Source organism: Strix uralensis, chromosome 28 (assembly GCF_047716275.1).
Source record: "Strix uralensis isolate ZFMK-TIS-50842 chromosome 28, bStrUra1, whole genome shotgun sequence".
Taxonomy (NCBI): Eukaryota; Metazoa; Chordata; class Aves; order Strigiformes; family Strigidae; genus Strix; species Strix uralensis.
This window is the reverse complement of record NC_133999.1, coordinates 2,773,272-2,797,543: the sequence shown is the minus strand read 5'-3', so window position 1 is coordinate 2,797,543 and position 24,272 is coordinate 2,773,272. Positions and strand designations below refer to the sequence as shown.

At 57.7% G+C, this 24,272-nt stretch overlaps 2 protein-coding genes across 4 annotated transcripts in view; both read left to right on the top strand.

The window, feature by feature from the left end:
* The first annotated feature begins 446 nt into the window (after positions 1 to 446).
* On the top strand, positions 447 to 4,566 carry EGR3 (early growth response 3). 2 transcript variants are annotated; one of them, XM_074852067.1, is made up of 2 exons: positions 447 to 715; positions 1,800 to 4,566. In XM_074852067.1, exons 1-2 carry the CDS (start codon positions 562 to 564, stop codon positions 2,852 to 2,854), a joined length of 1,209 nt encoding a protein of 402 aa, XP_074708168.1. In that variant the 5' UTR covers positions 447 to 561; the 3' UTR covers positions 2,855 to 4,566. The 2 variants fall into 2 exon arrangements, with proteins under 2 accessions (XP_074708168.1, XP_074708169.1); XM_074852068.1 differs by lacking the exon at positions 447 to 715 and adding an exon at positions 1,450 to 1,524.
* A 3,844-nt stretch (positions 4,567 to 8,410) lies between these two features.
* BIN3 (bridging integrator 3) overlaps positions 8,411 to 24,272 on the top strand; it is a 42,348-nt gene continuing 26,486 nt past the window's right edge. The window contains exons 1-2 of one of the 2 annotated variants that reach the window (XM_074852134.1): positions 8,411 to 8,484; positions 19,676 to 19,724. In XM_074852134.1, coding sequence (XP_074708235.1) covers positions 8,477 to 8,484; positions 19,676 to 19,724 — 57 coding nt within the window. In that variant the 5' untranslated portion in view covers positions 8,411 to 8,476. Of the gene's footprint in view, positions 8,485 to 19,675; positions 19,725 to 22,043; positions 23,640 to 24,272 lie in introns of those variants that run through there. The other variant, XM_074852133.1, reaches the window with a different exon arrangement.

The window sequence follows — 24,272 nt, the reverse complement described above, 5'->3', positions numbered from 1 at the left end:
GGAGCTTCCATTGTGACGTGCCGGGCTCGGCGCGGCTTTGTCTGTCCATATATGGGCAGCTACGTCACGGAGCGCTCCCGCCGCCCGGATAAATGGGCTGCGGAGTCCCCGGCGGAGCAGTCGGGCGGCAGCGAGGAACCTGCGAGCGGCGCCGAGCGCGGGAGGGACCCGGGGGGGGGACGGGGCCCAGGGGGGGGGGACCGCGGAGCGCGGACGGGGGGGGACGGGAGCGAGCGAGAGGAGGGGTTAAATCCTCCCACCCAGCTTCTACAACCACATCTGCCAGCCAGCTCGCCCCCCCCCCCCCCCCCCCCCTTCGAGGAAACACCACCAGCGACCCACGGAGGACCGCACCCCCCCCACACACACACATACACCCGCGCCCCCTCCTCCGCGGCCACCCCCGGCTCCCCCCCCCCCTCCTCCTCCTCGCCCCCCCCCCCGCCCCCGCCCCAACTTTTTCTCTTGCATGATTTCCCTCGCACGGATTTGCCACTCGGATGTTGTTTCCTCGGGAGCTGAGCTCGGAGCCACGTTGAACCAGCCTTTTCCTCCAGTGCTATGACAGGCAAACTACTGGAGAAGCTGCCGGGGACCATGAACACTTTGATGAACCAATTGCCTGACAATCTGTACCCAGAGGAGATCCCCAACTCTTTGAATATTTTCTCCAGCAGCAGCGACTCGGTGGCTCACTACAACCAGATGGCTGCAGGTAAAGGGGGGGGAAGGAAAATGGGGAGAAGGGAGGAAGGGGGGGGGGAGCCGGTGGGGCGAGGAGGAGGACGCTGTGGGTAGGGTGTCATGGAGCCTCGGAGGGAAGGGAAGAGCTGGGGCTGGGGAGCGTCCCCCCCGTCGTCCCCCCCCCCCCCCCCCGCACCCACCCACCCCTTTCCTCGCCGTGGCTCCGCGCGATCGCTGCAGGGCTCCGCCGGGCGCTGCTCGCCGAGCCGCCGCCGCAGGTACGGGGAGGGCGGCCGGGCTCCGTGGAGTAGGGAGCGGGGGGGTGACACGAGTGGGGGTGGTGGAGGAGAACGGCCGGGCCCCCCCCGTGGCTCCAAGGGGCCACTCGCCCGCGCCGGGATCCGCGTGGGTGCGGAGGCGCCGCGGACGCGTGTGGCCGTGGCGGCCGCCCCCCCCCCCTCCCCGCACACACACACCCCGCAGTGGCAGCGTGGGCTCCCCGGGACGCGGCGCCGACTTTCCCGGAGCGTGGGGTTGGGGGACACACACACACACACCCCCCCGAGGGGGGGGACGGGGCCACGGCCGCCGGGGGGGGGGGCACAGGTGAGCGCCGAGGGCGGGGGAAGGGGGCTCCCCGCGTGTCCCCGCTCCCACCCGGAGCCTCGCCGGGCTAAAACACCCCCCCCCCCACCCCCCCCCCCATCGTGTTTCTCCTCGCCGGGGCTCGGCGCAGGGAAGGCGGCGAGTCGGTAACGGCGTCGGTGGCCGCAGCCGGCTCCGCGGAGTGCCCAGCGCTGCCGGGGGCTGGACGGGGAGGAAGCCTACCTGTAGCCGCAGGTACCTCCTTCCCCCGGCCCCACCCGCGGGGTGGCGAGGGGGGGCCCGTCCGTGTGTGTGTCGTTCCCCCCCCCACCGTGTCCCCCCGTACCGGCATCACCGGGACCCTCGGCAGCCAAGCGCCGCAGTACGCGGAGAGCGGAGCGGGGAAAGGGGAGGGGGGGGGAAGCGGCGAGGGGTAGGAGGCAGCGAGGTGGGGGGGCCCGGCGCATCCCCGGTGGCCCCCCCCCGGCCCCTCCCGGCTCACCCTGCCCCGCTTCTCTCGCACTTTGCAGATAATGTTATGGACATTGGCTTAGCGAACGAAAAGGCCGGTCAGGAACTGTCCTCTTATTCGGGGACTTTTCAACCCGCCCCGGGCAACAAGACTGTCACCTACCTGGGGAAATTCGCTTTCGACTCGCCCTCCAACTGGTGCCAGGACAACATCATCAGCCTGATGAGCGCGGGCATCCTGGGGGTGCCGCCGTCCTCGGGCGCGCTCACCAGCACGCAGAGCTCGGCGGGCAGCATGGGCCCGCCGCAGGGCGAGGTGGACCAGATGTACCCCGCGCTGCCGCCCTACTCCTCCTGCAGTGACCTCTACCCGGAGCCCGTCTCCTTCCACGACCCCCAGAGCAACCCCGGCCTCACCTACTCCCCCCAGGATTACCAGGCGGCCAAACCCGCCTTGGACAGCAACCTCTTCCCCATGATCCCAGACTATAACCTCTACCACCACCCCAACGACATGGGCACCATCACGGAGCACAAACCCTTCCAGAGCTTGGACCCCATCCGCGTCAACCCGCCCCCCATCACCCCGCTGGAGACCATCAAGGCCTTCAAGGACAAGCAGATCCACCCGGGTTTCGGGGGGCTGCCGCAGCCGCCCCTCACCCTCAAGCCCATCCGACCCCGCAAGTACCCCAACCGGCCCAGCAAGACGCCGCTCCACGAGCGGCCCCACGCTTGCCCCGCCGAGGGTTGCGACCGCCGCTTCTCCCGCTCCGACGAGCTCACCCGCCACCTCCGCATCCACACGGGCCACAAGCCCTTCCAGTGCCGCATCTGCATGCGGAGCTTCAGCCGCAGCGACCACCTCACCACCCACATCCGCACCCACACCGGCGAGAAGCCCTTCGCCTGCGAGTTTTGCGGCCGCAAGTTCGCCCGCTCCGACGAGCGCAAGCGGCACGCCAAGATCCACCTCAAGCAGAAGGAGAAGAAGGCCGAGAAAGGCTCGGCCGGGCAGCCCCCCGCCGCGCCCCCCACCGCCGCCGCCGCCGCCGCCGCCGCCGCCACCTCGCCCCCCGTCGCCCTCGCCCCCGCCGTCACCACGTGCGCTTGAGGGACCGTGGGGGGCGGCACGGTGACACCCCATCTCCTCCCTTTGCCCTCCGCAACGCTCCGGGGGGGGTCCCCGCGGTGGCCTCACACACACCCCCCCCCGACCCCCCACACCACCCCAACCGGGGTTCAGGATACTGGGGGCTGCGCTGCACGGGGTCCACTCTGCCCGCACCCAGATTGACCGGGGTCCAAGCTGCCTGCACCCGGCTCCTGCCTGCACTTGGATCGACGGGACCTGCACTGCCCGGATCCCGGCTGCCTGCACCCCGCTGCCCGGATCCCTGCTGCCTGCACCCGGATTACCCGCATTGCCCAGACCCGGATTGCCCAGACCCGGATTACCCGGATCCAGCTCTCCCGGATCCCGGCTGCCTGTACCCCGCTGCCTGTACCCCGCATCTCCCGGGTCCTGCCTGCCCGGCCCCGGGCTGTCCCGGGTTGCAGATCCCCGGGATCCCCGACTGAGCCGGATCCCAGGTATCCGGATCCGACCCACCCGGTTTCCCAAGGGTTGGGCTGCTCAGGATCGGGCCCTCCTGGATCCGACCCGCCCGGTTCCCCGGGGGCTGGGCTGCTCAGGATCGGGCCCGCCCGGGTGGGGATGGATGGATGGACCCGATCCGGCTCCTCTCCGCCTCGCTGGGCCTGGATCCGGCCCCTCCGCCTCTGTCTCCCCTCCCTTGGATCCCCCCCTGCCCCCCCCCCAGTCCCCCCCCCCCCCAAGCACCGGTTCCCCGCGGCGGAGGTAAGCGGGCTCGGGCCCCCCCAAGCCGGGCTGGCGGGGCGGGGGGCGGCTCTGCGGGTCCCCCACAACTTCGGGGGGCGGCGGGGAGCGATGTCCCGGCAGCAGCTTTTGGGTTTGTTGGTTTTTGTTTTTTGTTGTTTTTTTTTCTTTTTTTTTTTTTTTCCTCAGCAGAAGGGAAATTCTTTACAGAAATGCAGAAAAAAAATCAGTATTTTGCTGAATACTTTTTATAATGTGAGATATTCTTATTTTATTTTATTTGGTCACTTTAAAACAACCAACCAACTACGGAGGAGAAAAATCAATTAGTCCTCTATTTTTTTTTTTTTTCTTTCTCCTTCTGGTATGTGCATGTCATTGCATGACTGCTCTGATTTTTTTCTTCTTTTGTTTTAATAAAACTGTGCTCAGACATTTAAGCTAAACTAAGCAAAAATAATAATGAATTTAAAAAAAAATCTTTGTTGCCAAAAGGTCGTGCTATCCAGGTTTGATGTCTGCATGTGAAAAAAAAACATTAAAAACGTACAAAAAATAAAGAGAAGAGAAAGAATGCAGTCTAATTTATGTGAACCGAAAGGAACAAAAAAAACCACAATCAGGTTTAACCACACAAACCTAAGGGAATGATATTTTTTGAAAGACTTTTGTATAAAGTTGAGTACTTAGAGAAAAAAAAATCATACCAGATGTAATATATTTTGTGGATGTTTTTATTTCTTGGATTTATAGTACCTTATACTAAGGTTAAAAAAAAAAATTATGCTTGATATTGTGAAAAGGTGATAATTTTCACACACATTTCATTTGCTCATTTGTCATGTTGTAATGCAAATATGATAGTTAATGCATACAGCATTTTTAAGGGAAAAAATCAGAAATATTGAACTGATGTATTGTTGTACCATTTGCACTGTGAGCAAATGCTAATGCAGTAAATATATTGTGTTTGCTGACAATCAAAATCTGTAGTAAATATCTTTATTTTACCTTGCTTAAAAAAGATCTATATTGGTTTGGAAAAAAAAAAAAAAAAAAAAAAAGTCTCTAATATGTAAGGGGGATGTTAAAATGGTTTGAAATGTGTAGGACGGTGGGCGCTGTGCCTCTTTATGGGCGACTTTGAAACCTGTTTGTACATCTTTTTCTAGTGCTGTATTTTCTTAAATAATTTTTTTTTTTTTGGTATGATTTTTTTTTTTTAAAAAATAACCCAACCTTTTCTCAGCCCCCCCTCTCCTTCAGTTCTGTTCGCAGGACGGCGTGGCGAGACCAGCTGGCCAGGACGCTGGGTGACCCCGAAGGCGACCGGCTCCGTCCTCGCGTCCCCCCCTTTTCCCGGCTGCGTGGGGATGGGGTGTGCCCCGAAGTCCCCCCTAAAACCGCCACGTCCTTGGTTTGCCCTTGACCTTGCGTCCTATTTTTCCCCGCTCGTGCCGCCGTTGCCGCCGCCTTGACCCCGTCACCATTTTGCCGGCGGCTTTCGCCGGGTCGCGTCTGTCGGATAACGGTGGGCGAAAGAGGATCGCGCCGCTTCAGCCGGTAATGCCCCCGCGCCTTTCGCCGCCCAAATCGCCCCAGGTACAGAGCGGAGAGGGGATTTTTGCCGGGCTGGGTCGCTCGGGTTAAAAATAACCCACCGGGTTTTAGAGCCGGCGCTTGTACGGGCACGAGGGACGGGCGGGAGAAGGCGCAGGACGAGGCGCTTGGATATTTGGAGCGGGTGCAGGAGTGGTGGCCCGCGATGGTTAAATCCTTCCCCAGGGATGGGGCTGGAGCCCTGGCTCTGCTGGAGCTGGGATCGTGCTGGAGGCAAAGGCTGGAGGATGATGAGGGTCTGGGGGTGTCCGCGCGGGTCCAGCTCTGCTGGGTTGGAGCGTGACCGGAGTTGTTGAGTGTCCCACAAGCTTCCCCTTTCCCCAGGGCTCGCCGGCGGTGTTGGTGGCCGGCCTCGGCACCGCGGTCTTTCTCGGCGTTCCCGGGGTGTGAAGGCACCGGCACCGCCGTCCAATTTCCTGCTTTTCGATTTGCATCCGCAGCCGGGCCCCGGAGGAGCTGCTGCTCCTGCCAGGCCAGGCCAAGCTCTGCCCAGCCCTGGGGTTTTGCTGAGCTCCCTGCCTCGGAGAGGATTTAATTTCGGGGAGAACCTGGCAGGCAGACGGTGCCCGGGGCGGCTGCCTGGTGACTCCTGGCCCAGCCAGGGACGGCATCTCGTGGTGTTGGGACAATTGGCTTTGGAGCCCACAGGCGCTGCGCCAGGTGGGCTCCCACATCCCCGGGTGGGTTCCCGGGTGCTTGAACCTTCGGTGGCCGTTAAGACGAGGCCAGAGCGGCTGCCGGAGCAGGCGCCGGGCAGGAGGGAGGGTGGGGGTCTGCCATCCGCGGCGCGGGGTCACGGTGAGCCGGGGCTGCCTTTCCCCTCTGTGCTCTGAGCATCTTGGAGGTCCCGCAGCGATCGGGGGGTGGGGGGGGGGCTGCGTGTTGGTTTTGGAGCTGGCGGTCCCTGCGGTGTCCCCTTGCGCGGCTCGGACAAGCCGAGGTGGCTGGGTAGGAGCCGGAGCCGCCATGCACGTAGCCGAGGGCGCGGGGAGCACCCCAGTATGGTCTGAGGGTGCTGTGGTGGTGGCGGTGGTGGATACACCCATCGCCACCGGTGGTTTGTGCTGGAAGATGTTGGCGATGCTGGGCGCGGGCAGGCAGTGGCACGGCAAAGGCTGCTGGGAGGTGCCACGCCGGCATCACCACACCACGGCGAGGAGCCACCCAACATTGCTTTGGGCTCCTTCGCCGCGGGCAAGGAGGAGGAGGAGGAGGGAAGGAGCCCACCAGGCATCAACGGGGCATCGTGGCCCCAGCCCCGGGCCGGGGACCTGCTCTGCCACCTGGGTGCAGGCGTCCCGCCGGGCAGGACCCCCCCTGCCTCAGGAAGGTGAGGAGCACCCTTGGGTGGCAAAACGCGTGGAGTGCGTGCAGCACCTTGCACGAAAATGTTGGTTGCTACGGAAACACGGCACTTTCCATCCCCGTTCTGGGCTATCTGTGTTCTGGGGAGGAGGGAAGGGCTTGCCAGTCACGTACCAGCTCAACACAACTTGCTGCCTTTCCCTTCTCAACGGCGGCTCTGGGTTCCCGAAGAGGCCACCAACACCTCGCTCCTCTCTGCTGAGGGTCTTCGGGGCTTTGCAAGCTGTTGTTGAAACCCAAAAGCTCCCCGCGGGATGGGATTTGCTTCTGAGGAGGAGCACCAAGAGCTGAGACTCCGTCCCCGGGGTCAGGAGCGACGAGGACCCGCACTCAGAAGCTCCTGGTTTGCAGCTGGTAGATCTTGATGGCACAGATGTTGGTGGGATCCCTCCCCGATCTTCTCAGCCTCTGGCCACCGCCTCAGCCTCTCCTGCTGCTCTGGCAGGAGACATCTTCTGCAGAAGGTCTGGATGGTTTCTGGATTGCCCGACCCTCGTCCCCCGCCCTGCGCCGGCGCCGTGTGGATCTGTCCACCCCTTCCTCCCCCTCCCTGGCCAGGGCTGCAGCTCCGACCTCTGCTCTGGCAGCGCGTTTCGGAGGAAGGGCCCAGCCTCGCCCCCCCCGGCACGTGCCCGGGGCAGGGCGACACGTGGGGCAGAACCTCCATGGAAGATGTTCCCCGAGTCCCGCGGCCACCGGGACACCCAGATGCCAGGACCTGCTTGTCCCTTGTCCTTGCCGTGTGCCCTGCACCCTGAGGTGCTGCCGTGGGGCATCGCGGTGGGAACCACCGGCAAACGCTTCCTGGCACCCGCCTTGCTCCATCCTTCCTCTTCCTCCCCACCCTGCCCAGGCCTCGGCCAGGTCCTCCTGGCTGCCTCCCCTCGGGGTTTGCTCTGACGCCCCATCAGCACCCCAAAATCTACCACGTCACCGTGCAACCTCCTCTCTCCGACCTCGGCTCCTTCGCCTCATCCCGACACCGTCCCCCCCCCCGGTTCCCCCTCCTCCCTCACTCCTTTTCGGCTAATCCCTGTCCTCACTGGTGTCGGCAACACCTTCCCAGTTTAGCATCATCCTCCCTGGCTGTAATTACCGCCTTGTTTACCTCCACCTGCTAATTGATAAAGCCAGCCCTGGCGCCCGTCCCGGGCCTCCTCCCCTCAGCCCCGTGCGGTGGCACATGTCATCACCGGCCCGGTGTCACCACCACCAAGCCCGCTCCCCCCACCGGGATGTCGGCCCGGGCTGGCAACAGGGCTCCGAGCGCCCCAAAATGGCTTCGTCGCCCTACCCAGCCTCCTGGAGCTGGATTTGACGGGTTTCTCCCCAAAACTGGGTGCTGCTGCCCTTCCAAACGTGCCGCGCATGCCCTCCCCATGCCCTCGCCCACCCCAGGCTGCTCCTGGGCGTGCCCTCCCTGCGCCCTCGCCCACCCGAGGGTGCTCCCAAGCACCCCACGCCCTCGCCCACCCTTGGGTGCTCCCGGGCACCCCATGCTCATGCCCTCGCCCACCTTAGGCACCCCCGGGCATCCCCTCGCCCACCTTAGGGTGCTCCCAGGCATCCCCTCCCCTTACCCCCCCCCCCCAGGGATGCTCCCGGGCATCCCCTCCCCGCGCCCTCGCCCACCCCCGCTGCTCCCGGTTTTGGGGGGGTCGCGGTGGTTTTACTCCCAACACCCTTCCCCCCTATTTCCAGGGTTTGCACCGAAACCGGAGGATTTTAAGTGTTTTCTGCCCGGTTTCCCCTCCGGACCCCCCTGTCCTGCCCCGTGACGTCACGCCCCCCCCGACGGCCCCCCCCGAGCGGCGCGCGGCGGGTTAACGCCCCCCCATTGGCGGCGCTGCCGGAAGGGGCGGGGACAAGGCGGCGGCACTTCCGGGAGCAGCGCGGGGCCGGCGGGGGACCATGAGCTGGTGAGTGCGGGACCCCCCGGGCCCGGCCCGGCCGCGCCGTGCTCCGCCCCGACCCGCCGCCGCGGGACCCCCCGGGTCCGGCCTGGGGCTCGCCGTCACCCCTGGCGCTCGGCCCAGCCCGCTACGGCGCTCGGGCTTCTCACCGCGGGCGCTGCCGGGGCCGGCGGCCTAGGGGGGGCCCGGTGCTGGGCCCGGAGCCGGCCGGGCGTGGCCCCGGTGGAGGCCCCGGTGCAGGCCCTGGAGTTGTCCCCGGTGCCGGTCGCGCTTGGCCCCGGTGCTGGCCCCGGTGCTGGCCGGGCTTGGCCCCGGTGCTGGTCGGGCTTGGCCCCGGTGCTGGCCCCGGTGCCGGCTGGGCTTGGCCCCGGTGGAGGCCCCGGTGCAGGCCCCAGTGCAGGCCTCGGTGCTGTTCGCGGCGCTGGCCGGGCTTGGCCCCGGTGCTGACCCTGGTCGAGGCCCTGGTGCCGGCTGGGCTTGGCCCCGGCGGAGGCCCCAGTGGAGCCTCGGGCTTGGCCCCGGTGGAGGCCCAGGTGCCGATCGGGCTTGGCCCCGATGCTGGCCCCTGTGGGGGCCCCAGAGCCAACTGGGCCTGGCTCCGGTGTAGCTGCCCGGGAGCTGGGTCTGTAGGCACACGTAGGGTCTGTGGGTGTCTAACGGGTGTGAACCCCTCTCCCCTGCCCTCGGAGCAGCTCCCCGTCCCTCCCGAGGCTGTGGCAGGCCCAGCCTCCATCCTGGGAAAGGGGGAGCACAGCCCGAGCCCCCTGACCCCCCCCCGCCCTCCCACCTCCCTGCGGCCGGCTCGCTGCTGCCTGCCCGGGTGCTGCTGAGGGGAGGTGGGGGGTCCCTAAAGGTCCCCAGCAGCTCCATGAGTCTGAAACGCTGTAAAACCGCTTTCAACTCCATTAAAGTAAAGCTTTTTTTCTTAAAAAAACCCAGAAAAAGAGTTCCCATGTGTGTTTGAAACGGACTTGTGAAGGGCCAAATTCGGATACCACGGAGCCTTTGGTGTGCTGCTTCTGCATGTCTCCCCACCACTTATTTAAACTAATTATATTAGGAGTCAATCTTGACTGCCGTGCGCCATTTCTCATCCCGGATGGTCACACAGAGCCGGCGCCGTTGTGGGAGGTGAAGGATGTGATGGTTTAAGCAGAAAAAGGTCTTCCCCTTGCCAGGGCAGGCGCATGGTGAAAACTGAAGATTTTTCTTGAGTTGGGAGCGGGGGAAGTTGCGCTCTGGAAACATACTTCAACAATATAATGATGTGCACACAGGTACCTATTAAAATGAGGCCTTTTGGGTAAAAATACACACTTATCCACCAGGTTAATTTTTGTTCTGCTTTACTCATCTCAGAGCAGCCATGGTTATAGACAGCGCTGGTTAACGAGGGTCTCGGAGCCGCCTCTTGCCCGTGCTGCCCTTGTGAGCTGTGCAGGCAGCGTGGCCGAGGGGCTGCTTTTGGAAAGCTCCGGCTGGTGGAAGAGACCTGGTCCGCTCTCCTGGTCCGGGAGGAGCTGTGGAGCTGAAAACGTAAGAGAGAAATATTCCCTGGAATAATTTGGGTGCGGAGCAGCAGCGCTTTGCGGTGTCCGTCCGGCCACGCTGTTCCCCAGGGACCTCGCCTGGGGACTGTAGTTTATGGCGTCTGGTGGCTTTCTCTGCAACACACGTGGCTTTTGCTGCGAGATGGGGTGTTTTTGCCTTTTGCTGGGGAGGAATAAAAGGTCATTGCCGGAAGGAGGGGGGCACTCGGCTGAAATCTGAGTCTCCTCTTTCTTCTCCAGCAGCGTCAGTCCTTCGGCGTGTGGCGGCTCCGCTTACGCGCGAACGCGAGGGGCTCGCGCCCCGCGGGCCTCGGTCGGCGTGTCGGGGACACAATCGCTCTCAGTTCGGCCTCGCCGGCCGCCCAGCCCTGCCGACCCTCCTGGCTGATCATTCACGCAGCCGCCCGCGCCGGATGAATCGCCCCTATTCATGGAGCGGCCACCGGAGTTCAGCGCCTGGCTGGCAGGGACGGGCTCGGCGTGACGTCCGCCCGGCCGCCGCGGCGAGGGGGTTACGCTCCCGCCGGCAGCAGTAACAAATGCCGGCGTGCGTGCCAGGGCGGCGGGGAGGGAACCGATTGTGCCGGGGTCGTGCCCTGCTCCTCAAATGTCAGAGGAAAACATGTGTGGCCCTGATGCCGCTGCTCTGCCGTCGCCGCCGAGGGAACGAGCTTTGTTCCAGCCCGGCGGGGCGGGAGGTTGCTTTGTGCAGTGTTTGCTTAGTTTACACGTGCGTCTCTCTCCGGCAACGGGCACCGTTAAACCTGGGGCAGCGTTGATTCAAACCCCTTTTTTTTGCAGGGATCGGCTGTCGCGGCCGACCAGGAGGATGGAGCTTCATCCTCAGCTCTGTCCCGCAGAGCAGGCTGGGGGAGCAGCGGGTAACTCTGCCTCCAGTTTTGCTTCTGTACGCTCATTACCTTAATTAATTTTTTGCGAAGACCCTAGAGATTAAAGGGCAAAGAGGCTGTTTGCAAGCGGGATGGTAAAAGCCTTCTGAGTGGCGTGTGGTTAATCCTTTGCTTTCCCTCGCTCTTTGCGAGCGCTTGACGGGCCGGGGCTCTGAGACAGGACCGGGAACACGGCAACGCCTGTTGTACCAACACGGGAGAACTGTGCTCCAGAGAGCAGAGAGTAACCTGCTGGTGGCAGAGGCTGGATTAAACCCCCAAATTCCCGACTCCTGCACCTAGGCAACTAGGCAGTGCTGTCTTTCTAGGCTAAGCTTTATTTAGAGCAGGAGTAGGCTTGTTTTGGGAAACAGCCTGGCATGGCCAGATGAGATGTTTTTCCAAATCTTGGCAGAGTTTGGTGGCTTCTTTTAGGCTTTTGCGCCAGGGATTGGGGTCTCTTGAACATCCCCCTCTTCCTCACCGCTCACCTGCGGCGCTGCGTTTTGGAGAAGAGAGGGGAAAATACCCCAGCAAATACCTCGCCCATCACTCCTTTTTAAAAAATAAAGAGAAATAGAGCGATGGCTTTTACTGTTTCATCACCCTCCATTGCCGCAAGCGTCTAATTTGTGACCGTCTCAAGGGTTTTTTTTAAGGTTCGTGGAACCGCGTAAAACCAAATGTTGCAGCCGTAACCAGACTCCCAAATAACCTCCTCTTTTGGTTTCCCAGCTCCTGCAGGTGATTTTACAAACGGGAAGGGGGTTTTAGAAGCGTGACAGCTCGATATCGGAGTGCTGCCTCTCGGCACCGCTGCAACAGCTGGTATTTACTGGGAGAAAAAATATGTTAAGCAAATGTTGATAGTGAGGCAGTGCGAAGCACGTGTTTTCTTGTTGCACTGCAACGTATTATTGGTCTGCATGGGGGGTTGCGTTGCCGGACTGCTAAACCATATGCCTCTTGGCAGGGAGCTCTCGCTAAGTGGACTAAGGAGCTGGCATCGACTGAAAGTCGGGAGTGGAACTGTGTGGTTGCGCGATATTGAACTCCCCAGATCGTTACCGGATGCGAATGTGTTTTCTGAAATATTTGGGGACGGAGGTGAAGAAGAGGAGGATGGAGTTGGGCTGCCTGTCTGGGGAAGGACGGTTGGCGGGGCGGATTTATCCCTGACGGGGGGAGTGCGGGGAGGCGGCAGGCATAGCTGGGTTGCAGCGTACGGGTGGGTTTGTTGGTTATTCATTTTGTTTTCCGTGTTTTGGAGCTGTGCTGTGGCCACGTCGGGCAGGTGCGATGCAAACACAAACCAAGACGCTGTTTTCTTCCCAGTGAATCAATATTGATATTTTTCGGAGCCCAAATCGCAGTCCTGGCGTGGTCAATGGCAACGCTCCCCCTTCTCTCCGCGTTTCAACGATACCAGCACGGGGTAAAATTAGATTGGATGAGCAACTGGATACCAAAGCGGTGAGCGAGGTGCACGCAGCTCCCAAACACCTCCCTGCGCGGTGCTGCCGCGTGCAGCACCCGTGCAAGGGGGTTTGCACATCCCCAGAGGTATTATCGCAGCGAAACCAAAACGCTGGCGTGCCCTTGGCGAGCCGGGCACCTCGACTCGCCGCCGCATCTCCCGGCGTGGAGCAACCGGCGAGAGCCACGCGCGCCCCGTCCTCCGCCGCGGTGGGAGATCGCGGCGCCCGGCGTGGTCCTCGGAGCGCAATTAGCACGTGGTTATTTCTTAATTATTATTTTTTCCGCCTTCTTTGTACAGGTAGCTAAAAAACAGTGTTATAGTTGAGCCACAACCGTGTTTCACAACCATGCTTAAAATGGATATTTTTGTAGCATAGTCAGGGCCTAAAACAGCCTTGCAAAATTCTGCTCGCCCACGCGCCTGGCGTGAGTAATTTTCTTTTGATGGGTGAGTAAAATATCATTATTTTTTTCATGCTCATCTTGGAATGGGTGGGAGAGTAGATTCTGACATTATTTTTGATTTGCTTAACACTGACACCGTGCTTGGCTCTGTGCAAGATGCAGAGCTACGAGCAGCCCCTGCTCCGAAGAGCTCGCCGTCTGCGGGCACACCTCTCCACTGCTGAAGTTGAGGAAGGTGCCTCCTTTCCCCGGGGCTGACCTAAACCAACATAAAATGGATGTTTACATCTTCTTTTTTTCCTTCTCCCCTGCTGCAGGGGCTCGCCCTGACATCTATTTGTGGCTTAATGCCTCCGAGTTCACAGGGACGGGGTTGAAATGCAGGGGGGAAGCGCACGCCCGCGGGGATGGACGCGTTGATTTCCGAGGGAGCGTGTCCCCACATCGCTCCTCTCCCTGCCTCTCGCCACCCCGTGACCTCCCCTCTCGTCTCCACCGAAGAGAAAACCCAAACCAGAATTTGGCGCAGAGTCTCCCTCGACATAAGCTGTTTGTGATCCGTTTGAATAATTTTTTCCTTTTTTTGCCTTCGCGCTGTGTTTGGAGCGGTTGCTATGAGTTCCTGCGAGGCGGGGGGAGCGGGGTGGGACGGTGCATGCAGTTTCCATGGACACGATGTAGTACAGCGAGGCATCCGGAGCGATGCTCGAGATTAATGTCTAACCCGTGTCTGCCTTCGTGCCTTTCTCACCTGGGCAGGGCTGGGATCCCCCGCTGTGTCGAGGGCTCGCTCCGGGGCAGCCTGCACAGCCACGGATTTGTGGCTTTTGACGGTTTTTAGGAAGCCCAAAGTCCTGAGACCTGTGGTCCAGGTGTCCAGGGTTGGTTTTCTTGGCGCGCGTGCCCTGCCAGCCTTCACCACGTTGCCTCTCCTCAGGTCCTGTGCAGCACTTTTTAGGGCTCAGGAAGACTAATGAGATAATTAGTCCTGTTTCAGCAGCTACTGATGGTTGTCGCAGCTGCCCTTGAACTTCCAGGGTTCTCTGGCTTTCCCGTGTCACATCACGGAAAGCTCCTTTCCCAACACTGACGTCGTGCAGCGATGCTTCCCTGAGCGCAGAAGGCACGGCGTGGGGAGAAGCACCCTCCGGCTGTGGAGATGTTCACCCAAATTTCCCCGATAACAGCAACGAGGAAGTGAAAGTTATAACCTCCATATTCACATCCTTCCTCGGATGTTCCCGACCTTCCTGTTGATGTTTGTGGGAACGCTTTGATCTCTCCGGGATAGCAGCTAGTCCCGTGAATTACGGTCTCCTGGCTGCAGTTACCCCTCGAGCTGAGTCCTCTCCCAACGCAGGAGCTTGGCATGGCCCGGGCGAAGGGAAGGACTCTCCACCGAGCAGAGCAGGGCTTGGGGAAGGGCCCCTGCCTCTCACAAAGGGAGTTTCTGGGGTAATTTAGGGCCAGTTTTTGGTTTCACGGAGGATCAGGTATAAACGGATGGTTTTGTAGAAGCCCTCAGCACGCCATGTGCTAAAATCTTTGGGAAGACCGGCCTCGGTGGGTTGGGGTCACCCCTCGCAGCGCGGGAGGCTGGGTGTTGTCCTCCTGCCTGCAGGCAGAGAGAGGTTTCTTTCCGGTGAAAGAAACGAGATTTTTGGTGGAAATTCAAAGAGTGAAAAGCTCTGGCGGAAATCCAGGCTGCGCTGGCTTGCTGGCGCTTGGGGTTTCGATGAAAAAAAAAAAAAAAACAAAAAAAAACCCCAAAAAAAAAAAACCCTGAAACTTTCCACGGGAAGCGGGCACTTTTCAGAAAACATTAATTTAGTTGGCAGTCTGACGGCGGTGGCGTTACCGATAAAAACTGGTTGTTACCACCAGTTCCTACCACACCGGGACCTGCGGGTCCCTGGCCAGCGCTGCCCGTGTCCACCACCGCCTGTGGTAGAAATATTGATTGTGATGGTGCGCAGTCGCCTTTTCCTAAACATCGGGGTAATTAACGTCCGTCCGTCCATCCTCCCTTCCCTCTCCATCCCCTGGTTCGGCAGCAAACAGCTCAGCATCCCCAGGGGCAGCGGCTTATCGGCTGTGGGTGAAACCACTTTGTGCTTATCCCTTGCTTCTCTGCGAGGGGGTCTTCTGGGGCCTGATTAGGGGTTGCAAAGTGATGTTCAGATGAAAGATGCTACGGGGGAAGGGGTTGAAACCACCGATGATTTATCCCCTGTGCACACTCCGGACACCGGCCGGGCTCCCCAGCCTCCCCGCCGCCTGCTCCGGGCCCGGGGTGGTGCTGAGGTTTGATGTCCTGCTTGGTGCAACGTAGCAAAAGGACCATCACCTCCCTAAATTAGCAGTGATTTAGTCTGATTCACGCTGGCAATTCCTGCGTGCCTTCGTTTCAGGGGACTGGCGGGGAGTGGGAGGGGGAGCTCCATGTTTTAAACTCCAGCTCCCCGCAGACCTCATTGAGCTGTATTCCCCCCCTGCCTGCGAGGTTTGTTTGCAACTCTCCTGTGCATCCAGAGGAGAATTAGCTGCTTTGGTGTGTGGCCCTGGGTTTGCACATGGAAAAGCCAAGTAAATATATGACATTGCTGGGGAAACTTCAGAGAAAATTAGCCACAGCTTCTCCCACCTTCCCCTCCCTGGGGTTCCTGAGCATCCCCGAGTAGAAGCTTGCAGGATTTTCTCCACCCACACTTTTTTTCCTACTTTAAGCTCTTCCCACCCCCTCCCTGCAGTGCTTCGCCCTCCTCCCTCCCAGCTGAACCCCACTGCTTTCCCAAACTCCCAGCGACCTCCCCGCGGGGGGTGCGGGTGGCGGGTCGGGGCCAGGGGCCGGGGTGCTCCCCCAGCCCCGCGCCGTGGGGGGGGGGACCGGGGTGGGAACGCTCCGGCTGTGACTCAGCGTGCTCGCGCTCTTCAGGAACAGGATTTCAAGGGATTTCACACCCCAAACACAACCCCAGCTTTCTCTCGCTCAGCAGAAATGAGAGAGCAAAAAAAATGCACCGATTCCGGTTTTCCTCCGGTGTGTACGGACCCGTGCTCGGCTTTTAAGGTAACGGTGATAACCGTGCTGCGCCGGTGATCCGTGGCAGTCAAAGATACCGACCCAGCTCTCCCCAACTTGTTTGCTTTATGCCCGTCGTACATTTTCTAAACAAAACAAACCACCCGGCGGCTCTTAATTTTTAAGCAAATGGTTGTAACGTTGCTGTGTCAGGCGCACGTTGTCCCCCCTGTTTTGCGGGCTGGGACGTCGGCTCACGGAGGGGCAAAATTTCTCGGTGCCAGCGGCAGCTCGGCGTCGTGTTTCGAGGTGCGGGCTGTATCCGTTTGTTTTAAAAGCTCGGGTAAGATCCATACCTCTCATCTTTTCTTCCTTACTGCTTTTGTTCCTGCTTATACATATTTCCTCCCCCCCCCGCCCCCGAACTATATTAAAAGACAAAGATTCAGAAACCAGGAAGATTATCTCAAATTGTAAAACAGCAACCCAAAAAAAAAAAAAAAATAATTGGTGAATAGACATTACTTGCACGGGGTTATTTTTTAGAGGTTTTACCGAGACAGACATAATTAGCCAACTGGCATCACGATGCTAATAGAGATATTTACTGCTTCAAACTGTATTTACAGTGTTGTGAAGTGCTCTAGTGACTTTCTTTTGTTCTGGAAGAAAGTGGCTGGGATTTTTTTTTCCTTCCCCTCTGCAGCGGAGGTGGGGGACAGGATGGGACCCCCTGTGCTCCCCGCTGCCTCCCCTTAGGCTGCTGCCTGTGCTGCCAGCTCGGCGGCCCCCGACCGAGGCCGATCCACGGCTTTGCCCTGCCAGTTCTCCACATCCTTCTTTTATTACCAAAATTGCCTTGATTTAACCCAGCCTGCCGACGGACAGCGACGGTTGGGTTTGCTTCTCTAAATAACCCCCTTGGGCAGGGTTGGCCCGACAAGGGAGAGGGGAAGGTTGCGTTCAGGTAATGCTTTAATCACCTTTTTAATTGTGCTTTCCCGCTAGGAACCAGCCTAGCCCTGGTCTGAACCCTGTGCTTGCCCCCGCGCTGCTGGAGATGGCCCAGCAGCCACCATGGCTCATCGTGCAAGCTCGTTTTTCTGGGGGTAACTCACTGCCCTGGGTAAAGCCCACATCTTTTTCTCCTCCTTCCACCAAGATAGGTCGATGCCATCACTTCCAAAAACATCGAGTGACGGCACCTAGCTGCGGATGGGACAGCCTGTGCCTGCAAGAGTAAGGGAGGTGCCTCATTTTAGTTTATATTTGACCCATGTAGGAAAACACAAAGAAAAAATCCTTATTTTTTTCTCTTTCTTCCTGTAAGGCACCACACACCCAGTTATTGACAGGGTAATTATACACCAGACGAGTGTTTGTTTATAAAAGAAGCGTGATTCACGGCTGCCAGGCCTGCCACAGGAGCTGGAAAGGGTTAACAACCTAAAATTATATCGGTCCAAGCAGAGAACCATAAACAGGAAGTTCTCCAGAAAAATTTAAATTTAAACCTGGTGACTCAGGTTGGCTTGTGCTCCCTGAGCCGCTCAGGAGGTACGTACGGGTTGCAGCCCCGGTTTATTACCGGTGGCTAATTACACCGTTGGTTCGAAAACAGCGGCGAAGATGGGCAGAAGCGAGGCCGGGAGGGATCAGGTTGTTGGATAATCTTGGTTTTGCTTCGTCCGCCTGGATGGCGTGTTGCTTCATCGCAAATACTTTCTCCCATCGCGTGGCGTTGCTCATAGCTGGGTTCTACAGCACGTTACGCTAATAAAAATGTTTTCTGGGGTTCCAGTTGTCCGATGGAGCAGAGTTATAGCAGCGCTGGTGCAGGAGAACTTGTAAGTAAAGCTGATGAGAAGCAAACGGAGAACCAGCCACGCGTTTGCTGCCCGGTGGGGAGAAGAGCCAGCTCGGAGGCAGGGTGACCAGCGGCCAAGCCAGAGGCCTAAAATGCACGTTATTAGCTTAAACTTTGGGTAGCAGTGTGAGAATTTGGACTGGTCCAAGAGGGGACTCGGGCATCTTCCCAAGAGGCGCCTGGTGTGGATTTGGGATGGGATGCTGATGCCACTGAGCTGTAGGCACGCCCTAGGTGAGGCGTCTCTGGGAAAAGATACTTGTATTTCATGATCAGACCAATTTTTTCTTTTTAGTTCATAGAATCACAGATGGGTTTGGGTTGGAAGGGTCCTTACAAACCATCTAGTTCCCACTCCCCTGCCATGGGCAGGGACACCTTCCACTAGCCCAGGTTGCCCAAAGCCCCGTCCAGCCTGGCCTTGAACCCTTCCAGGGAGGGGGCAGCCACAGCTTCTCTGGGCAACCTGTGCCAGGGCCTCCCCACCCTCACAGGGAAGAATTTCTTCCTTAGATCTGATCTAAATCTCCCCTCTTTCAGTTTAAACCCGTTACCCCTCGTCCTATCCCTACCCCTCTGACCAAGAGTCCCTCCCCCGTTCCTGTAGCCCCTTTCAGTCCTGGGAGGCCGCTCTAAGGTCTCCCCAGAGCCTTCTCTTCTCCAGCTGAACCCCCCAACTCTCTCAGCCTGTCCTCACAGTGGGGCCTGCTCCAGCCCCCCGAGCATCTTTGTGGCCTCCTCCAGACTGGCTCCAGGGCTGCTCTCAACTCACTCCTCGCCCAGCCTGGATTTGTGCTTGGGACTGCCCCGACTCATGGGCAGGACCTTGCCCTTGGCCTTGTTGAACTCCATGAGGTTGGTACGTCCCACCTCTCCAGCCTGTCCAGGTCCCTCTGATGGATCCTTCCCTCCATCGTGTCCCCGCCCCACACAGCTCGGTGTTGTCAGTGAACCTGCTGAGGGTGTCTCGATCCCACTGTCCATGTCCCCAACAAAGATGTTTCACAGCGCCGGTCCCAACCCCTGAGGATGCCACTCGTCTCCGCTCGGACATCGAGCCGCTGACCACAACTCCTTGAGTGCGACCACCCAGCCAGTTCCTTACCCACTGAGTGGCCCATCCGCCAGATCCACCTCTCTCCAGTTTAGGGACAAGGATGTCGTGTGGGACGGTGTCAGGTGCTTTGCACAAGCCCAGGCAGATGCAGATGTACTTAAAGCAGTACAATGCAGAAAATGGGAGATTTTGGATGAGATGCTTTACCTCTTTAACTTAATTACATAGATTGAAAACAGCAGTTGAATTCCTGGATTTTTATTATACTGATAGGTGAAAGAAATCCAATTATTTTCAGGATGGCTGCATGGCTGTAACCATCTGACCCAGCCACCCTCACATATGTTGTGTAATTTATTTTGAGTACTCTTCACCTTTGAGCTAGCTCACGTGGGGAAAATCATTCAGGTAACCCAGATTTTACTAGCAACCATATTAAAGATTTTAAGAATGAAGGCTGTTCTGCTGGCAGGTGAGCTGCTCCTACAGCTGTTGTATCAGAGAAATCCTTTGAAGCAGCTCACAGCTCCAGACACTCGGGTTGTTACTTTTTTTAATATCCTCTCTCTAAATATTTACAGGTTGGGGTTTTTTTTATTTTATTTTTTTTTTCCCTCCCCTTCAGATTTGTTTTTAAACATAGCACGTTCTTCAGCCGGAACGCCTGGAGCAGCCATTACATTTCTTTGCCTTACCAGGACGGCGGGAGGGTGGGGAAAGGGGCGTTCTGCAGCTAGAGATGGAGGTGCTGCCCTCGGGGGAGACACCGGCTCTCGGAGGGGGAACACGCTTCACGGAAAGGGGTGCTGCTGCCCCGGGACAAGCCGGGCTCACCCCAAAACCCATCACCGAGGACGAGACCCGCGGGGCTGGGCTGTTTGAGACCAGCATCGCTCGCTTACAGGTTCCCTCTTCTCTCTTTTCCAGGATACCGTTCAAGATCGGGCAGCCCAAGAAACAGATTGTACCCAAGACAGTGAGTAAACCAGTTCCCCCTTTTTAGATCCAGCCTTTGATCATGTGGCTGATGAGTCAAGCCGGCACTTTGACTCGTCCCATTTTGCGAGCGTGTGCGTGTGCGCGCGCGTGGGAGGGAGATGTGAGCGAGCAGAACCTGTTGCCGCGTGTGACCAGCGCTCGGTTCCTCGTGCGAGGAGTGAGGGGGAGCCCCAACCAGGGAGAGTATTTTGGTTTGGGATCTGTTTCTTTTTTTTTTTTTCTTTTTTTTTTTTTTTGGGGGGGGGGTTGGGGGGGTGAGGGGAAGAGCTCTTTTGGTCTGGCACAGTTTTCCTCGGAGATGGCTGAACGGGCTTCCTTCCTTCCTTCCTTCTTTCAGCAATGGCTTGTTTGTTCATCCTTTCTGAGCAGATGGAGGAGGAGGAGTGGTTCAGATCGCTGAATATAACTGTTTCCAAAGAAAGGCTTATAAGCTGAGATGCTTAGTGCTCGGGCGTGAATTAATTTGTGCTGCACAGCATTTGCTTTAAAAGCAAATTAAAAAAGCATTTTGTATTCTCGTGTATTTGAGACTCCTATCCCAAGTGCTGTTGCTTGCAGCTGGCTGTGGTATTTTCCCTTCTTAAGCAGATGGTCTTTGCCTTTGTCCCGTGCAAAAAAAGCTGTGGGACCTCACAGTAGCTGTCCCTGAAAACTAACCTCCATACCTGCTCTAAAATAAGTGCCCTGACAGCGAGCGCGGTGGAGACCTTGTCTTTATAACGGCATTGGTGACCTAATCCCCTGAACAGACTAACATCTCTGATCCTTCCTCTCTGGGACACTCATCATGGCTAATTCCTCAGGATGCGTGGGCACTTGTGTTTATGGGGCAGTTTCTCCTTGGGACATGACATTTTCCCCTGGAGGCAGAGGGCTAATTCTGCCACTCCCTTTATGGCTTGATTGTCATGTTTTATTTTAAAGGATTTGGTAGTTGTCTCCTGCCATAGAGCAGCAATTTTCTGTAACGGCTCCAAACTGTCAGTACAAAATTTAAGCCAGGCAGGCGATGAAGACAAGGACTGATAAAATCCCTCACTGGTTTTTGCGTCTCTTCAGCTGCCCTTTTTCCAGGGGCTGGCGACCCGCCGGCGGAAGGTGCTGCTGTCAGCGCTCCCCCAGGAAAGGCAGTCCCCCAGCCTCAGCTCTTCACACCCATTCCCCTCGCTTTCAGGAGACCCCACGTTGCCTTGCTCCACGAGATTTTGCCCCTCATCCTCTTCCCCGGTGTTTCCAACACGGGTGTCCTTCCAGGCTGATGCAAGAACCAACTGCTGGGCAGCTCTAGGTGTCTTGGCCGGCTTTCTTGGACGTCTCCATCCCACCCGTTCTCACATCCAAGTTGACTATATTTTTTCCCTTGTCAGCGCTTGCTGACTTCCCTCTGCTCCTGCTGCGTTTACTGTTGTGAGAGGTTTGTCTGAGAGACCTTTTTTCCCCTGTGCCGTGCTCCGTTGCTGCTGAAATCAGCCGTCCCCGAGCTGCGGCAGGAGCTTGGGCTCCATGCAGATGAACGGTTGCACCTTCGAGAGCTTGCCTTCCCCCGAGCTGCTGGTATGTGCTGTTCTGAGGCAGTTGGCAGGCATTGCTTATATATATATATATGTGTGTGTGTGTGTGTGTGTGTATTAAATAGAACAGCTCAGAATATCCGTCAGGCAGAGGTTCATTCAGCAGCGCGAGTGTTTCCAGGCCTTTTCCCTTTCCTTCCTGCCTTCCTTCCCCCTCTTCCTCAGCTCCCCCAAGAAGAACAACAAGTTTTTGTGTCAGCGACTCCGGTAGCTCGGGGTCGGATGCCGATTTTTAAATGGCTTCCACTCGCCGTGTGTTGACGATGATGATACTTTCCAGGCAGCAGATACGTGGAAAGCAGAAAACAGGAAGCCCAAAGCCTTGCAACCTCACAGTAAGTGTAAAGTGCAGCTCTTCAAAGAAGAACAAACGGCAGGAAACCGCCGATCTCCCCTGGGAGCGAAGCGTTCAGCGTCGTGGTGTGGAAGTGACGGGGCCGCTTTGTAGCTTTAGCAAGCTCGAGGCCCCCAACTTTACCTCCCAGTTGCAGGCTGAGACGCTCCATCTGTGCGGGCTTTTGGGAACAGCGGTAGCAGCCGAGGTCTGTGATATTCCAGATGTTGGGCTCTGGAGCCCGCTGCAGGAAGTGGGAAGGTGTGGCATCTCCAGGGCTGCATCCCAAGCCGATCAGAAGGGAAGTGGTTGCGGGTAGAGGATCTCCCACTCACAGAGATTGGACCGCAAAAGAGGAGGGGAGGGAGAAAAAAAAAAAAAAAAAAAGAAGCATTTGTTAGGATCTAACTTATTTGGCTCTCCATGAGGCATGTAACTGGAGCGCAGAAGAGGGGAGAATCGCTTTGTTGAGAGAGGCCTGGCTTGCCAATGAGCCTTTTTTCTTGATGAAACGATGCTGGAGCTGGTGTCAAACCTAGGCAGGCAGTAGTACTGAAAAGCAATTTGCCTAGGCTGCAGAGGGAATTAGTCATGGCTTCCTATGCCCACTCGCTTCTGATCCTTTGAAGAAGGGCATGGTGTCAGCCACAGTTTAGCTCTTCAGGTAGAAGGAAACCCCCATAGAAAATAGCGGCTGGTGAACTGAAGTGATCTCCCACCCCCCAGACATGCCTCTGCTTTGTTTCCACCTTAACCTGGGCAAATCCAATTCCAGACAGCATAATCTCTCCCCTCCTCTCCCCTGAAAAGAGCATCTGTCACCGGGCTGGCCGGGAGGCCGGGAGCCGGGTGGGAGGATCTAATGCGCAGAGAGGACCTGCTGTCAGCGGAGCCGCAGAGGACACGGGAACACAGCCCAATTAAACTAATGCCCAGTGATAGGAGTTAAACCTGTTAGAATTATATCTCTCGGCAGAATGTTTGTTGCTCAAATCCGATGCAGCCACGAAGCCTCTTACGGCAGAGATGTTCTTCCCTCCCCCAGGACAGCTTCGGTCCGAGCAGAGGTTACGCTGGAACCAGAGCTTGTCTTCCGAGCTCTCTTGTGGCTCCAGCTTGCTGAAGTTCATCTGCGTCACCCTGAGGTTGGACCCTGCTCTTCACCGGGGCTGGGGTTATCCGAGCCGGCAGGTAGCTGGGAAGAAGAGCAGGCCGTGCGTCCCCGCGGGGCGCGGAGCCGGCTCGGAAGCCAGGGGAGCCAGCCAGCTCTTGGGATGGGGCAGCCCAGCGCACAACCCCTTCACGTCACCCGGGTTTTACCCCCTCTTCCCTCCCTCCCTCCCTCCCTCAGCAGCGCTCTGTCCTGGGCTGACTCAGATGGCTCGCCTTCCTCCTCCTCGCTGGCTAACCTTGGGTGAGTCAGCTTGGCAGGGAGCGGGGACCTGAGCTGTGGGCCCGCACGCCTGCCAAGCCTCCCTTCCTTGACTCATCCCAGCAGCCCTGCCTTCCCCAGGGATGTCGGACGGAGGAGCTCCATGAGCAGGAGGATTCCGCTGCAGCTGCCGCCCGTCAGCGCCTTTCCATCGGGCTCCACCAGCGAGCTGGAAATCCCAAAATAATGGAGTAAATGTCGCAGAAATGGTGGTGTGAAATCAAGTGACGCCAGTTAAATAATTTTACTCATTTTCACTCTCTTCCTTCAATCTTCAGCAGGATGGAACTGGTCTCTGCAGCTCGGAGGTGCTTCCTTTTCCCTTTTAGCAGGCCACCTAAGCAGTCTTTCTTAAAAGCGTTCTTGCTAGATGGGGATTTGCAGAGCTGGCTGGGTGGCGAAGCCCGTGAAGTCCCAGATACACCCACCCGCCCTTTGCAGCGTTCCTTTGGCTCAGGACTCCGCTGGGGGACGCAGAGCAAATACTCACCCGCGTTACTTGCCTTGAATCTCCTCTTGCTTGATGGGATGGCAAAAGCTCAGCCGAAGTTCCAGGTTAGAGCAGACTTTCTGGCCTAATTATAAGGGTTTCTTTTTTTTTTTGGAGAGGAGGGAGGAGGAAGCATATGCTTTCCTCTTTTTCCCAAGACCCACGAAGAGGCTGAGACCACTGGAACATGTAGAAATCAGCCAGTCCTCCTCCTTCAGGAAAAGAAATTAACCTCAGGGGAATAAGAAGGTTCATCACAGCCCCTTATTTCCATCTCTTTGTAGTATTGGCTTTGGTCTTGCTTCGTTGCCTTGTAACCATGGTGTCGATTATGATATTGCCCTTAGAGCAGGAGGGATGTTATCACAGGTGGAAGGCCCAGTGTTTGCAAACAAAAATAACTGGGTGAAAAAGAAGAACGTCGTTTTATTTCAATGCTTTTAAGAACTCGTCGTTCTTTATGTAGATTTAAATAAAAACCCAGAGACGAGCAATCTTGCATTAACTAGCCCATATGCCTAGAAGAAAAAGCATTCAATACAGAAACACGTTTTGATTTTGAGTTTTCAGAAAGAGGCTGCGGAGAAGTGGGATTATTTTAATATTTCGGAAACTTCCCTTCAGGATATTGTAATTTTCTTGCCTGTACTTCTTGTTCTCTTTACTCTTAACGTGATAATCCTGTCCACAGCCTTTTG

Excerpts from the sequence above, each read along its gene's own strand:
- EGR3 (XM_074852067.1), top strand. The coding sequence starts at position 562 with ATGACAGGCAAACTACTGGAGAAGCTGCCGGGGACCATGAACACTTTG. Across the intron at positions 716-1,799 it reads CTACAACCAGATGGCTGCAG|ATAATGTTATGGACATTGGC; the intron begins GTAAAGGGGGGG and ends CGCACTTTGCAG.